The sequence below is a fragment of the Hyla sarda genome, chromosome 6, assembly GCF_029499605.1.
Source record: "Hyla sarda isolate aHylSar1 chromosome 6, aHylSar1.hap1, whole genome shotgun sequence".
In the NCBI taxonomy this organism is placed as follows: domain Eukaryota; kingdom Metazoa; phylum Chordata; class Amphibia; order Anura; family Hylidae; genus Hyla; species Hyla sarda.
The window spans coordinates 182,179,975-182,196,475 of record NC_079194.1 but is presented as its reverse complement, the minus strand read 5'-3'; the positions used below and the strand labels follow the sequence as shown (position 1 = coordinate 182,196,475).

The window sequence follows — 16,501 nt, the reverse complement described above, 5'->3', positions numbered from 1 at the left end:
TAATATATATATGTTAAATCATGTCTATAGTTTAACCCAGACGGGAAGCGTGAATCCAGACACAGGATCCAAAACGCTTCGCGTCTGAATAGTGCCTTGCACCAGTCTCCGCCCCTGTGTGGTGGGGACACCCTTTCCAGACCCGTGACTGCAATCTTAGGGATAATGCCACCATATTTCTCAACTATATGTCTGGTGATACCTGACATAGATCTATTTGTGAATGGTCCAGATGATGGTATGTATAAGTGTTCTTGTATCCTGACTTTGAGTTTTCTGCTAGTACAACCAATGTATTGTAGGGTACATTCCAAACACGTAATACTATAAATAACGTGATGTGTTTGGCAATTTATATAGTTTTTAATATTATAACTATTGTTGGTAACACATGATTTGAATGTTTTGGTATTGGTCATGTACTTGCAATTACTACACCTATTGCGGCCACACTGGTAACTGCCTTTCACAGACAGCAATGTACCTTGTTGCGTATTGTGAGTAGCTATGTCGCTAGGTGATAGCTGACTGTGTAAGGACCGAGCTTTACGAGGAATAATCTTAACATTGTTATTTTCCAAAATCTGTGACATGGTAGGATCATGATATAGTACAGGTAAAGGTTTGTAAATAATATTACAAATATTGTTGAATTGATTGGAAAAAGCAGTGGTGAAAACAAGTGAACTATCCATGTCACAATGTGTAGTTTTGGATCAATCTCTCAAGTAGTATCCTGGTGGCTTGGAATTAACAATACCCTCTGCCCTCGCTATTGTATGTGTGTTATACCCCCTATCTCGGAGTCGCTGTTTGATCTCTTTGCATGTTTCCTGATAAGTGTGTTCTTGTGAAGAGGCACGTTTTGCCCTAACAAACTCACCTATAGGGAGATTTTGTGTAATATGACGGGGGTGACAACTAGTAGAATGTAAAAGACTGTTGCCCGAGCAGGGTTTACGATAGAGTTTGGTATGTATACAATGTTCCACTGTGTCACCAGTAAGTGTGACATCCAAAAAGTCTATGCTTACTGGGTCCGTATTAACAGTGAAAATTAAGGATAAATCATTATCATTAAGAAAACTGGAAAACTGTTTAGCCTGTGTAAGTGTTCATTTTACCATATCTTATAAATGCCTGAAAAAAAAATCAGTAAGTGATACCTCTTTTTCCTCCTGTTCACTTGCACTATAACCCAGTGTATTGGATTTAGTGCAGGTGAACATCCTTTGTTTCCTTTTAACCCCTTATGGACTGGGCCAATTTTCATGGTTATCCACTCCATCTTCTAATAGTCATAACGCTTTCAATTTTCCACCCAGACCCATATGAGGGTTTCTATTTTGTGCCACCAATTGTACTTTGTAATTGCATCAATCATTTCACCACAAAATCTACGGTGAAACAAAAAAAATATTTAGTATGTGGCACAAAATAAAAATGCCATGTTGTAATTTGGGGGGCTTCCGTTTCTATGCATTGCATTTTTAGGTAAAAATTACACATTGGCCCTCATTTACTAACATGATTGCAACTCTTTTTGATGGGCCTTGCGCCTAAATTCTGTCGCACGGAACGTGCAACAGAAAAAAATGACAAAATCTGAATCACTCAGAGTGAAAAAAAAAAAACATACAAAATGGGCGTTGTTTTCGGGAAAAGGGACGTGTTCCCAACATTTCACCCAAAATCACTCGTCTTTTCCTAAAACCACTCTGAAATTCATGTGAATTAGTAATGTGGTGATGCGCTAACCTATTTCTGGTTTTTCTTTTTTAAATTTCCCTCTCTTTTCACTGAACTGGTTAGTAGATTAATGAAATGCATAGTAAATTGACATGGGAAAATTTTTTATTGACAAAACCACAGACATAATTTGATAATTGCCCTTTAGAACGTTTGTGGCTTTATCAATAAAAAAAAATTCCCACGGCAATTTACTATGCATTTCATTAACCTACTAACCAGTTCAGTAAAAAGAGAGGGAAATTTAAAAAAGAAAAAACAGACATAGGTTAGCGCATTGTTTGCCAACGAACCAGGGTGCCTTCAGCTGTTGAAGAACTACAACTCCCAGCATGCCCGGACAGCCTTCGGTAGTTTTTTAACAGCTGGAGGCACCCTTTTTTGTGGAGTAACAGAAACACTGGGCTAGCGCAAGTGTAAAACACATATCTAACATATTTTACATTTTCAATAAAAAACACATATCAAAAATTTATGTATTAACAATAAATATATATTCAAATCACATATATTTTACTAAAAATATCTACATCAAAAATACAATAAAAATAACCAACATGACATACATAAATCACGCGTCAATCAAACACCGATCAAACACATCAATCATTCATGCAGCATTCATTCAACATTACATCATGTATTAATCTATATATATATATATATATATATATATATATATATATATATATATGTGTGAAACTCAACATGTGTGTGTGTGTGTGTGTGTGTGTGTGTGTATATGTGTGTATGTTCCACTAAAACTTCCAAATGGCTAAAGATATTAAAATGAAACTTGGCACACATGTTACTTATATGTCAGCAACAAACATAGGATAGGTGATTTAACCCTTACTCACCCCCATTTGCCAGGGGTGGGGTTTATGTTTAAAGTCTCATACAAGTCTATGGAAAAATATATGTTACTGCATAACTTCCAAATGGCTGGAGATATTTCGATAATACTTGGTCACATGTTACTTATATGTCCACTTGGAAAAATATATGTTACTGCATAACTTCCAAACGGCTGGATATATTTTGATAATACTTGGTCACATGTTACTTATATGTCCACTTAAAATATAGGATAGTTAATTTAACCCTTAGGAGGTCGGGATAGGAGGTTGAGATAGGATGTCGGGATAGGAGGCTGGGATAGGAGGTGGAGATAGGAGGTCGGGATAGGAGGTCGGCATAGGAGGTGGAGATAGGAGGACGGGATAGGAGGTCGGGATAGGAGGTCGGGATAGGAGGCCGGTATAGGAGGTCGAGATAGGGGGTTGAGATGGGGGTTGAGATAGGAGGACGGGATAGGGGGTTGAGATAGGAGGACGGGATAGGGGGTCGAGATAGGAGGACGGGATAGGGGGTCGAGATAGGAGGACGGGATAGGGGGTCGAGATAGGAGGACGGGATAGGGGGTCGAGATAGGAGGACGGGATAGGGGGTCGAGATAGGAGGACGGGATAGGGGGTCGAGATAGGAGGACGGGATAGGGGGTCGAGATAGGAGGACGGGATAGGGGGTCGAGATAGGAGGACGGGATAGGGGGTCGAGATAGGAGGACGGGATAGGGGGTCGGGATAGGAGGACGGGATAGGGGGTCGAGATAGGAGGACGGGATAGGAGGTCGGGATAGGTGGTCGAGATAGGAGGACGGGATAGGAGGTCGAGATAGGAAGACAGGATGGTCGGGATGGGAGGACGGGATGGGAGGTGGAGATGGGAGGTCAGGATAGGAGGTCGGCATAGGAGGTCGGCATAGGAGGTGGAGATAGGAGGACGGGATATGGGGTTGAGATAGGAGGATGGGATAGGAGGTCGAGATAGGAGGTCGAGATAGGAGGTCGAGGTAGGAGGACGGGATAGGAGGTCGAGATAGGTGGTCGAGATAGGAGGACGGGATAGGAGGTCGAGATAGGAGGTCGAGATAGGAGGTCGAGATAGGAGGTCGAGATAGGAGGTCGAGATGGGAAGACAGGATGGTCGGGATGGGAGGACGGGATGGGAGGTGGAGATGGGAGGTCAGGATAGGAGGTCGGCATAGGAGGTCGGCATAGGAGGTGGAGATAGGAGGACGGGATATGGGGTTGAGATAGGAGGACGGGATAGAAGGTCGAGATAGGAGGACGGGATAGGAGGTCGAGGTAGGAGGACGGGATAGGAGGACGGGATAGGAGGTCGAGGTAGGAGGACGGGATAGGAGGTCGAGATAGGAGGACGGGATAGGAGGTCGAGATAGGAGGACGGGATAGGAGGTCGAGATAGGAGGTCAAGATAGGAGGACAGGATGGTCGGGATGGGAGGACGGGATGGGAGGACGGGATGGGAGGTGGAGATGGGAGGTCGGCATAGGAGGTGGAGATGGGAGGACGGGATATGGGGTTGAGATAGGAGGACGGGATAGGAGGTCGAGATAGGAGGACGGGATAGGAGGTCGAGATAGGAGGACGGAATAGGAGGTCGGGGTATGAGGACGGGATAAGGGGTTGGGATATGACAACAATATATGGGGATGGGATTTGAACTCAAAAGCTTCCTACTTTGTTGATTTTCCTCCCCAACAAGGATGAGGAAGGAAAAACCGGGCAACGCCGGGTACTCAGCTAGTCTATCTATATATATAAAACTCAACGTGTGTGTATATGAATGTATGTGTGTATGTTCCAGCATCATGTCCAAACGGCTAAAGATATTAAAATGAAACTTGGCACACATGTTACTTATATGTCAGCAACAAACATAGGATAGGTTATTTGACCCTTACTCACCCCCATTTGCCAGGGGCGGGGTTTATGTTTAAAGTCCCATACAAGTCTATAGAAAAATATATGTTACTGCATAACTTCCAAACGGCTGGAGATATTTCGATAATACTTGGTCACATGTTACTTATATGTCCACTTAAAATATAGGATAGTTAATTTAACCCTTAACTACCCCCATTTGTGAGGGTCAGGGTTTTTGTTTAAAGTCCCATGCAAATCAATGGGAAATGTATGTTCTCACAACTTCTGTACGGCTGGAGATATTTCAATACCTGGTACACATATTACAGGTCAGGATATGAGGACGGGATGGGAGGTCGAGATAGGAGGTCGAGATAGGAGGTCAAGATAGGAGGACGGGATAGGAGGTCGGGATAGGAGGTCGGGATAGGAGGTCGGGATAGGAGGTCGGGATAGGAGGTCGGGATAGGAGGACGGGATAGTAGGACGGGATAGTAGGACGGGATAGGAGGACGGGATAGGAGGACGGGATAGGAGGACGGGATAGGAGGACGGGATAGGAGGACGGGATAGGAGGACGGGATAGGAGGACGGGATAGGAGGACGGGATAGGAGGACGGGATAGGAGGACGGGATAGGAGGACGGGATAGGAGGACGGGGTAGGGGGTGGAGATAGGAGGACGGGGTAGGGGGTGGAGATAGGAGGACGGGGTAGGGGGTGGAGATAGGAGGACGGGATAGGGGGTTGGGATTTGAAGTCAAAAGCTTCTTCCTTTGTTGATTTTCCTCCCCAACAAGGATGAGGAAGGAAAAACCGGGCAACGCCGGGTACTCAGCTAGTCTATCTATATATATAAAACTCAACAGGTGTGTGTGTGTGTATGAATGTATGTGTGTATGTTCCAGCATCATGTCCAAACGGCTAAAGATATTAACATGAAACTTGGCACACATGTTACTTATATGTCAACAACAAACATATGATAGGTGATTTAACCCTTACTTGCCCCCATTTGCCAGGGGCGGGGTTTATGTTTAAAGTCCCATACAAGTCAATGGGAAATATATCTTACTGCATAACTTCCAAACGGCTTGAGTTATTTCGATAATACTTTGTCACATGTTACTTATATAATCCACTTAAAATATAGGATAGTTAATTTAACCCTTAACTACCCCCATTTGTGAGGGTCAGGGTTTTTGTTTAAAGTCCCATGCAAATCAATGGGAAATGTATGTTCCCACATAACTTCCGTACGGCTGGAGATATTTCAATAACTGGTACACATATTACGGGTGGAGAAGGGAGGTCGACGTAGGAGGACCGGGATAGGAGGACCGGGATAGGAGGACCGGGATAGGAGGACCGGGATAGGAGGACCGGGATAGGAGGACCGGGATAGGAGGTCGAGATAGGAGGAGGGGATAGGAGGAGGGGATAGGAGGACGGGAAAGGAGGTCGAGATAGGAGGACGGGAAATGAGGACGGGATAGGAGGATGGAATAGGAGGACGTGATATGAGGACGGGATAGGAGGTCGGGATGTGAAAACAATATATGAGGACGGGATATGAAGTCAAAAGCTTCCTCCTTTGTTTATTTTCCTCCCCAACAAGGATTAGGAAGGAAAAACCGGGCAACGCCGGGTACTCAGCTAGTAAATCACATAAAATTATACATTTTCTTAACTGTCTTCAAATGTTCTGATCTCCGTGGGTCTCTTCTTTTCCGGCACCCGCTCCCGATAATGGTCCCTTGCTTCTCAATGAAAAATAATTTTGTTTTAACAAAACTAAATATTCGCTTTTCACTATTTCGTAGGCATGTACAATTAGTTTTGCTACAAATTTGGATTAATTTGGATGTAAATATTTTGTACATTCGGATCAATCCGAATGTACGAAATATGAACAATTCAGACAAAAACGAATTTCTAACAAAACGAATTGCTCATGTCTAGTGGATACAGTACTTTATATATACATATTTCCATAAATACATTAACCCATTAAACATTTGAAGATTGCTGGGTCTGAATGCCATTGGAGGCTGAATATGACGTCAGCCTCCAGGGTCTATTGGTGGGGTATAGGAATGAATGGGCTAGATCTATAACATTGTGATTTTTTGCCCATTGAAATCAATGGGCCCGTTGTGGTCTATGGAGATCTTGCAGCAAACAGGGTAGAAAGCTAAACAGCGGGGTTCTGGTGGTAACGTGGATGGGAGATCCTGGTGTGGGTTCAATTCCCAGGTTGATATGTTTGTGTTGGGATTATACTTTAATTAGGATAGACATATAAGGGTCAATTGATAGTTATGAAAGTCAAATCGTGGGGGAGGTAGCGGGGAGCCTGGGCACTGCTGTAGACACCTCAGTGTGTAAGCTAGATGATGTGTAAGGCGGAGTGAACGGGGTGAAATACGGGGGTGCAACTATGGCTATAGCACAGCCCAGAACAAATATCCACAATAGTAGAAATGAGAAGCCAGTGCACTCACCAGCAGCAGAACTTCTTTATTTCAAGATGCAGCGACGTACATGACTGAAGTGGTTCTGAGGACAATCCCTGTGCATACCTAGCAGAGCGGTGTGGCAGGGACGCTCACCGAAGCACAACGGTGCCGTTTCACGCCGATGGGCGTTTCTTCAGGCGCACTCTGTGACCTTATCCCGCTACAGGTACGTGACTTAACATAAAATTCCTGTTAAAATCAGCAAATACCTGGTAAACTTAGAGGAAGATGTTCAGTTCATTCCTGTCATTGAAGCCCAAAGGACCAGCAGAGTCTAGTCTGCTGATCCATTTGGCCTCATGACAGAGTAAATCTTTCTTTCTGTCCCCTCCTATTGGGTGGATCTTAACGCACTCAATCCCTGCAAATTTAACGCACTTTGCGTTATTTGCATGGACCTGTTCCATATGTGTTATAAATCTGGTTGCTCCTACTTTGGTTTTTAATTATCTAAGATGTTCCTTAATGCGAATATGTAATTTCCTTTCTGTTTTCCCTATATAGAACATTCCGCAGGGACAAATCATATAAACTACATATTTGGTTTGGCAGGTAATTAGTTATTTCACTGTAATATCTTTACCCCCTATGTTTCGGTGGGATACTGCAAGATTTTGGTTACAGATGCTACAGTTGTGATATTTAAAGTTACCTTTGAGTTGCAGTTTTTGCAGCCAATTTTTCTCTTTTTTTTGTGTTGTCTCTTTTCTCTTTTTAATGAAATTACCGATGGTTCTATTGCGGCGGTAGGTTATCAAGGGGCCTTCTTTTACATGTTGGGCTGCTGGCCCTTTGGGCTTCAATGACAGGAATGAACTGAACGTCTTCCTCTAAGTTTACCAGGTATTTGCTGATATTAACAGGAATTTTATGTTGGTGAAATGTGTTTGTTAATATAAGTTACCATGGTAACACACCTGTATTTAAGTCGCGTACCTGTAGCGGGATGAGGTCACCGAGTGCGCCTGAAGAAACGCCCATCGGCGTGAAACGACACCGTTGTGCATCGGTGAGTGTCCCTGCCACACCGCTCTGCAAGGTATACACGGGGATTGTCCTCAGAACCACTTCAATCATGTACGTCGCTGTATCTTGAAATAAAGAAGTTCTGCTGCTGGTGAGTGCACTGGCTTCTCTTTTCTACTATTGTGGATAGTTATGAAAGCGTTTGAACTGTGGGAACTAGGTCAATTGGATACCATAAATTGGCAACTAGGTTAATTGAAACAGGAGGTAATATGTGGTATCCAATTGACCTAGTTCCCACAGTTCAAAAAATCATGTCTATCCTAATTAAAGTATAATTACAACACTGTATATCAACCTGGGAATTGACGCAAGATCTCCATAGACCACAATGGGCAAAAAATCACAATGTTATAGATCTAGTATATTCATTCCTATACACCACCAATAGACCCTGGAGGCTGACATCATACTTAGCCTCCAATGGCATTCAGACCCGGCAAACGTCAAATGTTTAATGGGTTAATGTATTCATGGAAATATGTATATATAAAGTATTGTATCCACACACTGTAACTCGGACCTGATGAAGGAGGGAGCCCCTCAGAAACGTGTAGTCCTACCATGTATTGCCACTTTTTATGATTAGAAGTAGAAGAACCCCTACGACAGAAATAAATCTGCCTGTGACAGAATTTACTGTGCGACAGAAAACCCTGCAACAGAAATAAACCTGCTTGCAACAGAATTTACAGTGCGACAAAAAACCCTGTGACAGAAATTACCATGCGACAGAACCATGCGACAGAAATTACCGTGCAACAGAATTTTTCCCTGTGACTAAAAATGTTGGGAAAAGCGCGACAGATTAGTAAATACCAAGCCATTATCTTTATTCTGTAGGTCCATACAATTACAACAATACTCAATAGAGGTTTTGTTACAATTTTCTACTCTTAAAAAATTATAACTTGACCTGCAGTTTTTATTGAGACTATTTTTGTTTTGATGGGACTTTTTGATCGCTTTTTATTAAAGGAGAACTTCAAAATAGAAAAATTGTCCTCCATATTGCCGGCAGTAAAAAAATAAAGATGTACATACCTTCCTTCTCTCCCCCGGGGCCTCCGTTAACCGGCTCCGGTCCCCACCGCGATCCTCTTCCTGGTTGCCGCTGGTTGGCGAGTCATACTGCACTCAGCCAATCAACGGCCGCAGCGAAGTCCTGACTCGGCCGGCGATAGGCTGAGTGGCAGTGTGACGTTTTCGGCCCGGGAGAGCGAAGGAAGGTATGTACATCTTTATTTTTTTTACTGCCGGCAGTATGGAGGCCAATTTTTCTATTCTGGAGTTCTCCTTTAATTTCGTTCTGCTATATGAAGTGACCTAACATGCACAAATTTGGACTTTGATATTTTTTGTTGGTTTACGGGCTGTTTAATTAACATTATATTTTATTAGTTTGGACATTTATGATTCAAACTTTATTAGGGAAGGGGCTTATTCACATTTATTAACTTTTTTAATGCTTTTTTCACAGTTTTTTTGTTCCCATGGGGGAACTATAACATGCAATCTTCAGATTGCATACACTTATTAATGCTCCATTGCTATAGCCTGCCATGGCTGGCTGCAGCATTGGAGCATTGATCGGATGGTAAGGATACAGGTAAGGGCCCTCCTGCTCTCCTCTCAGCTGACTGGGACCTCGAGATTTCACCGCGGGAGTCCCGACATTGGCCTGAGCAGCAATGTCTGGCATTAACCATGGGCACAGGACAAACCAGCTATGATGCCCTGATTCTCCACCCCATCACAGATAATGTTCTCTGTCCTGGCTTTCTTTTCCTCCAACATCCATCATTGAAATTATTTTAAATTTATAAAACGACTCCACTCTGCATTTTTTAAATCTTTCTTTATCTTAAAAAAAAAAAAACAACAACAGTTTTTTTCCATGAAATTTTACATATCTAGGTGGGACATCACTGCGACCAGTGATTGGCTGAGCAGCATTGCGACGTAGCGCAGCTCCATGAAGTGCAATTGCGGTAGAAGCAGGATGCCAAAACCAAAGGCTGCGAGGCAGGTGAGAAGCTTGTTTTGTTTTACTATGCAGTCTAGGCACATTGGTTTAATAAAACATTTCAGTAGACAACCCCTTTACCATATTGCCAATACTATCTTGTGGGGAAAAGTTAAGGAGTTTCCCACTGTTACCTTTTACTCTGTGTTGAAGTTGTAACACAGCCCCCCCAGCATTTCAAGGACATTTTCAGTTGTCTACAAGCTTACTAATGTGATTATGATATGATATATATATAATATATATATATGTCATGGCCATAAATGATGCCCCCCCCCCCCCCCCCCAGAAATTTCTCTAGAAAATGAAGTATTTCTCACAGAAAAGGATTGCAGTAACACATGTTTTGCTATACACATGTTTATTCCCTTTGTGTTGCATTGTGTGTGCCACACTAAGCATGAACAACAGAATGAGGAGAAAATAACTGTCTAATGATTTGAGAACCAAAATTGTGGAAAAATATCAACAATCTCAAGGTTACAAGTCCATCTCCAGAGATGGATAGACTTGCCTTTGTCCACAGTGCCCAACATTGTCAAGAAGTTTGCAACCCATGGCACTGTAGCTAATCTCCCTGGGCGTGGAAGGAAGGGAAAAATTTATGAAAGTTGTCAAAGCAGAATAGTCTGGATGGAGGAAAAGCAGCCCCAAACAAGTTTCAAAGATATTCAAGCTGTACTGCAGGCTCAGGGAACATCAATGTCAGCGGGAACTATCAGTCGACATTTAAATAAAATGAAACGCTATGACAGGAGACCCAGGAGGACCCCACTGCTGACACAGAGACATAAAAAAAGCAAGACTACATTTTGCCAAAATTAACCTGAGTAAGCCAAAATCCTTCCGGGAAAACGTCTTGCGGACAGAGGAGACCAAGACTGAGCTTTTTGGTAAAGCACATCATTCTACTGTTTACCGAAAACGAATGAGACCTACAAAGAAAAGAACACAGTACGTACAGTGAAATATGGTGGAGGTTCAATGATGTTTTGGGGTTGTTTTGCTGCCTCTGGCACTGGGTGCAAGGCATCTGGAAATCTGAGGATTTTGGATCGCACTGTACAGCCCAGTGTCAGAAAGCTGGGTTTGCATCCTAGATCTTGGGTTTTCCAGCAGGACAATGACCCCAAACATACATCAAAAAGCAATCAGAAATGGATGGCAACAAAGTCCTGGAGAGTTCTGAAGTGGCAGCAATGAGTCCAGATCTAAATCCCATTGAACACCTGTGGAGAGATCTTAAAATTGCTGTTGGGAATAGACTGAACCCAACCATCCCCACTCAGTGCTGGCGTTGTGGAGTGGGTTTAGGTATGGTGTTCCACATTTTTTGGTCCTGTCTTCTCATAGGGGATTATTGGAAAATGGTAAAACGATTGATAGCTGCTGCCTTGGGTGTCTCGGTCCCTTTAGATCCCCGAATATACCTTCTCCACCTTTCTCATCCTGCTCTCTCTAGAAAACCGTTCAAGCTTTTTATGCATATTGCTTTAAGCTGTTAAAACCCTTATAGCTAAATGTTGAAAGAGAACTCTCCCTCCCTCTGAGTCTGATCTGTTGGCCCATATCCATGAGATACGCTCTCTAGAATCCCTCACAGCCTCCTTGAATAATTCTATCCCCGCTTTTCTCTTGGTTTGGGAACCTTGGGACCGCTTTACTGATCAACAGCCACCTTGATTTATCTAGCACTACCTTTTCTTCTTTCTGATTTTCTTCCCCTTGTCCTCTTGGTTTTGTGTTTTTTTTGTCATGTGTTTATTTTCGTGGTCACTTTATGTTCCCTTTATCCCTGCCCTCCTCCCCCTTCCCTTTTAGCGTTTGTAGCCCTCTGGGCATTATTGCCTACTGAGATGAGGTGTTAAGGTACACCTTTTCTGGGCTTATATGGCTAACAAATTGATACATTGTATTGGTGCTCCGGTATTGGGTGTATCTGTTGGTGTCTATATGCCCATTCTGACTCACCATAGTTGTTTTACTGTTAGCCTTGCTTCTGTGTATTCTATTGCAGACTGTTGGGTCTACCCCTTTATGATGTTATTTGCGTGTTTCTTTACTTGGATTTGTAACTGAACATTTTTTTAATAAACATTACAGTTGGAAAAAAACAAAATTGCTGTTGGGAAAAGGCTCGTAGGAAAGTATGTATGAGTTTATTTTGTTTATTTTTGAGGCACGGGTATATAAAAAAGTGTTACACTACAGTTGTCCTTTAAGAGAGACCTGGAGCAGTTTGCAAAGGAAGAGTGGTCCAACAATCCGTCTGAGAGGTGTAAGAAGCTTATTGGTGGTTATAGGAAGCGACTGATTTCAGTTATTTTCCAAAGGGTGTGCAACCAAATATTAAGTTAAGGGTGCCAATGATTTTGTCCAGCCCAATTTTTGGAGTTTGGTGTGACATCATGTCCAAATTGCTTTTTTTTCCTCCCTTTTTTGGTTTCATTCCATTACACACAAAGGGAATAAACATGTTTATAGCAAAACATGTGTTACTGCAATCCTTTTCTTTGAGAAATACTTCATTTTCAGAGGTGCCAACTGTGTGTGTGTATGTGTGTATGTATGTATGTATGTATATATATATATATCTCGCTTGTTATATCTATGAACATTAAGGTTAGGTTCCCACTCTCGTTGTGCTCTGGCCTGATGAGGGACTGTTTTAGCTCTTTTTTTTTTTTTTGCTGAACGGACCCTGAATAGGTTGGGTTACAACTGACACCTACAACTGACACCGCTGGGTCCTATTGACTTGAATAGGATGTCTGTTGTCCACTATTCTACAGGAGTGGAGCTGAGTAAAAAATATAGGACATGCAGTATTTTTTATTCTCCGCTCAACTCCCGATCCTCCAACGAACGGTCCAACTGAGCTTCCTTTAGCGGAGCATGGCGGCTGTGTGAATGAGCCCTTTACCTGAAACCCTGTTATGTATGTGATGGGGGAAAGAAATTGGTACATATTTCACAAGTTTTTTTTTTTTTTTTTTTCTTTTATAGTTCAAGGACTACCACCAGGGGGTGCTCACTGACAAAGAACAAGGCACAGCAGATTCACAACTCTGGTTTCAATAGACATCATCTGTGCAATAAGGCACATGATGACTTTAATAAACTTTTTCTTTGTGTACCTTGACTTGTGAGCCCTTTCTTTCCTAAAAACCATGTCCTTCATATCCACATGTATATGTTAGCCTTGCCTCTTTTAGCATTGTCTAGACATTAGCCTAAAGAGCTTGCAATCAATTATGAACGATGCTTGTTTGCCTCCCTGATTATGGGGACATATCAGTATAAAGAACAGTTAGGAGGAAGATGTATGGGAGGGTGGAGTTGTCTTTGTTGGGGTGGGAGTTATTTGGGAGGTATGAAGGATTTTTGGGAGGTGCCACAGAGAGCTTACTATTAATATTGAGTCTGTATAGCTGATCTCTTTAATTGTCATCCTTTTCTTTGTGGTCTGGGAATTCTGCTACTGAGTCACTATGTCCACGTCACAAAGGCTGGTTCTGGTTCTTGGAGGAGCTGGTACGGTTGGGTCAGGAATTGTAAAATGCCTTTTGGAGAAAGGTAAGAGCAAGTAGTATTTATACTGGGACCTTCTATATCTTAGATGACAGGGGGCTTCTTTCGAGCACCTTGGGCTTTTTGCTATGGTTGCTTTAAGCCTTGTCCCCTCCTTGGTGCAGGGTTCCAGGTGGCTGTAATTTCCAGAGAGAATTCTCGCTTGGAGAAGCTGATGAATTTTGTGCCAGCGCAATACAAAGAGAGACTTCACACCATGGTTGGAGATGTGGGTAAGACAAGTCCAGAAGAATCGAGGAGGTATCAAGTCACCTTTACTTACCTGTCACCTGGTCATGGGATGTCGACTATGATTAATATGAAGATTATAGGGATTACTGTTCTGCACAACATTGGGAATAAACATTTCTTTAATCCTCAGATCCCTTTATGTCCTTGATTGCAGATTTCTCAAACATCTGTTCTACATGCAGTCTGTAATCTTGCTTTCTTGCATTAGTATTTAGCAAGATGGATTGCTAGTGGTACTGTTTGGCTTGTTGACCCTTTGTATTTGGATTTTTTGCAGGCTCTGAGCAGGGAGCACAGGAGGCGGCAGCTGCTTTGGTCAGCAAAGTGGGAAAAGTGACTGATGTGGTGTCTTCGCTGGGGTTCAGCTGGTGGCAGGGTGGTCCACCCCATACACAGTCATTGCAGGAACTGCAGAAGGTACTGTGACAATGAACTTGCATAGAGTTTATGGCAATGATGATCATTTCTTGTGAGATTTTACAAGTAAAGAAGCTGTAACCACAATGAACACAATCAGTATATCTATTCATGCTCATGATATTTGTCTGAGAAGCTTACCATCTAAATGAGGTAGGAGCCGTGAGGGAAGAATACTGGCATTTACACTTTGATAATCGGATGTACTGATGTAGTACATTTTCCTGTAAACCTCAGCAAAACAACAGATAGCACATTGTAAGGATAGGTGCCAAATTACTTACTCATCTAGTCTTTACTGCCTAGGACAGACTTGGCTTTGTTAGTTTCCAATTTCACAGATCTGACAAATTCATTTCTACTTCATCTAACAAACTCAGCACTGCTAAAACCATAGTCACACAGCTGGATGCCACCTGATAGACAGGTCTAGATATTGACTAAAATTAAGCAACATGGTTGGAGAACCTGCCGTGGGAGCTACAGAGGGTTAGGAAATGGTCCCACATCTAACCAAAAGAACATCTTTCTACCGATCACCTAATCTGTCTGCTTATCTATCTCAGATATCCCTTTTTCTGAATTAAAACTAGTTTGGCTGTATGGTATTTGCTAAAATCACTTAGTAGTAATACTTTAGAAATCCTAATAACACCTGTTGAAACCTCAGAAACAAACACTTGATACATAACAGAAACTGTTACCTATTGATCATTGGTAGGTTCAGATACTATTGACATAATCTTACTAGTTACAAGGGTAATCGCAGGCAGAAGTGGTCAGACATAAATCCAGATATAACCTTTGAAAATGAAGTATTTATGGATCCATTCTCTCATTTTAGGTGCTGGATACTTTACTTCTTAGCACATTTACATCCTGGAAGGCCTTTTTTCCATTGGTAAAAGATAATCCAAATGGAACATACACATTTATTACTGGTATGTGAATTAGTTCTTCTGTTGGCCTGGCTGTTTTACATTGTCAGCTCATACTTGGCCATAACTAAGAAGAATATATACATTGTGCTATTAATGATCACAACTCAGTTGTAGTTTCCTTCATAGCTTGATATTGTGTCTGTAATGTTCATTGTATTTCTATTAGGCTTATGCAGTTTTTCATCATAGGGGGAGCTGGTGAACGTTTGCTCATGCCTGGCACTGGATTCCTAACCTTGGGTGCAGCAGGAGCACTGGCATTTTCTCAAGTGGTTCGTGAGGAGTATCCTGATGTTCCATGTAAACTGAATGAGGTGTGTGTATTTGAGGTCATACATAGAATAATAACAATAAGCAGAAATGGCTTAAGTTTTAAAACTCATTGTGATAGACTTACGCTCCACTCAAGTAGATTGGTAAAAGTCTCATCTCCTTACTGTTTTTGCCTTTATTAGGTAAAAATCAATATGGGTGTTGCTCCTCCAGAACGCCTTGGACCAGGGTACGTGAGTCATTTGGAGGTAGGAGAAGCAGTTGCATCACTGGTGGAAAAAAGGAGGGTGTCTCATACAGTACTGTGTGCCAACTCCACCACTGACCTCAAGACGCTCATCTTAGAAGGGAAGCTGTGAGCTTTGAGAGCAAGTCCTGGTGTATGAAATCTGTCTCACATCCCTTGTGTGTACTTTAAGAAACCTGTCCACTATGTCCATGTGTACAATGCCATCATTCCTCTTCCTGTCGAGTAACCTCTCGGAGAATGTCAACACCATTACTGATAAATCTCCTTAGAACATAGTCCTCACCAAGCTCTATGACCTCTAATCCTTTGGGAACAAAGAGGGCTATCTCTTTAAGGGCCCAATGGTTTGTTTTAAATTTTTTGTTTGCTTTTTTTCCCCCAATACCTTGCATGAGACCAGATTTCTCCTGAATAATTCATTGAAGAAGCTATGACTGTAGGAAAGTAACAATCCTAATCTGTTCTACTGGACTTTAGTTTCGGCCCCCCGTTTTGGACTATGCATTTTACAGCCTGTAATTTCAGTCTGTGTCCTTAACACCTGATTGTTCTATTTTCCTTTTCTTTGGGAGTTTAATAATGAAGAGATGATTTTATAAATTCATCCCCTGACCATCTGTTGTAATCTCTGATGGCTCCAACATGCTACACCCCTCCCTTTTTATCTCCTCACCAATCCAGTCTAAAGCGCACTGTTCTATGTGAATTAAATAAAACTTGATAAAATAATATTCTTGCATATTGTGT

At 42.2% G+C, this 16,501-nt stretch overlaps 1 protein-coding gene across 2 annotated transcripts in view; it reads left to right on the top strand.

The window, feature by feature from the left end:
* The window catches only part of LOC130276520 (uncharacterized), a 55,250-nt gene extending 38,749 nt beyond the window's left edge, over positions 1–16,501 (top strand). For both annotated transcript variants that reach the window (XM_056526005.1, XM_056526006.1), the window contains exons 2-8: positions 9,943–10,054; positions 13,058–13,627; positions 13,747–13,854; positions 14,151–14,290; positions 15,135–15,231; positions 15,421–15,545; positions 15,687–16,501. In XM_056526005.1, the coding sequence (XP_056381980.1) occupies positions 13,543–13,627; positions 13,747–13,854; positions 14,151–14,290; positions 15,135–15,231; positions 15,421–15,545; positions 15,687–15,863 (732 nt within the window). In that variant the 5' untranslated portion in view covers positions 9,943–10,054; positions 13,058–13,542 and the 3' untranslated portion in view covers positions 15,864–16,501. The remainder of the gene's footprint in view (positions 1–9,942; positions 10,055–13,057; positions 13,628–13,746; positions 13,855–14,150; positions 14,291–15,134; positions 15,232–15,420; positions 15,546–15,686) is intronic.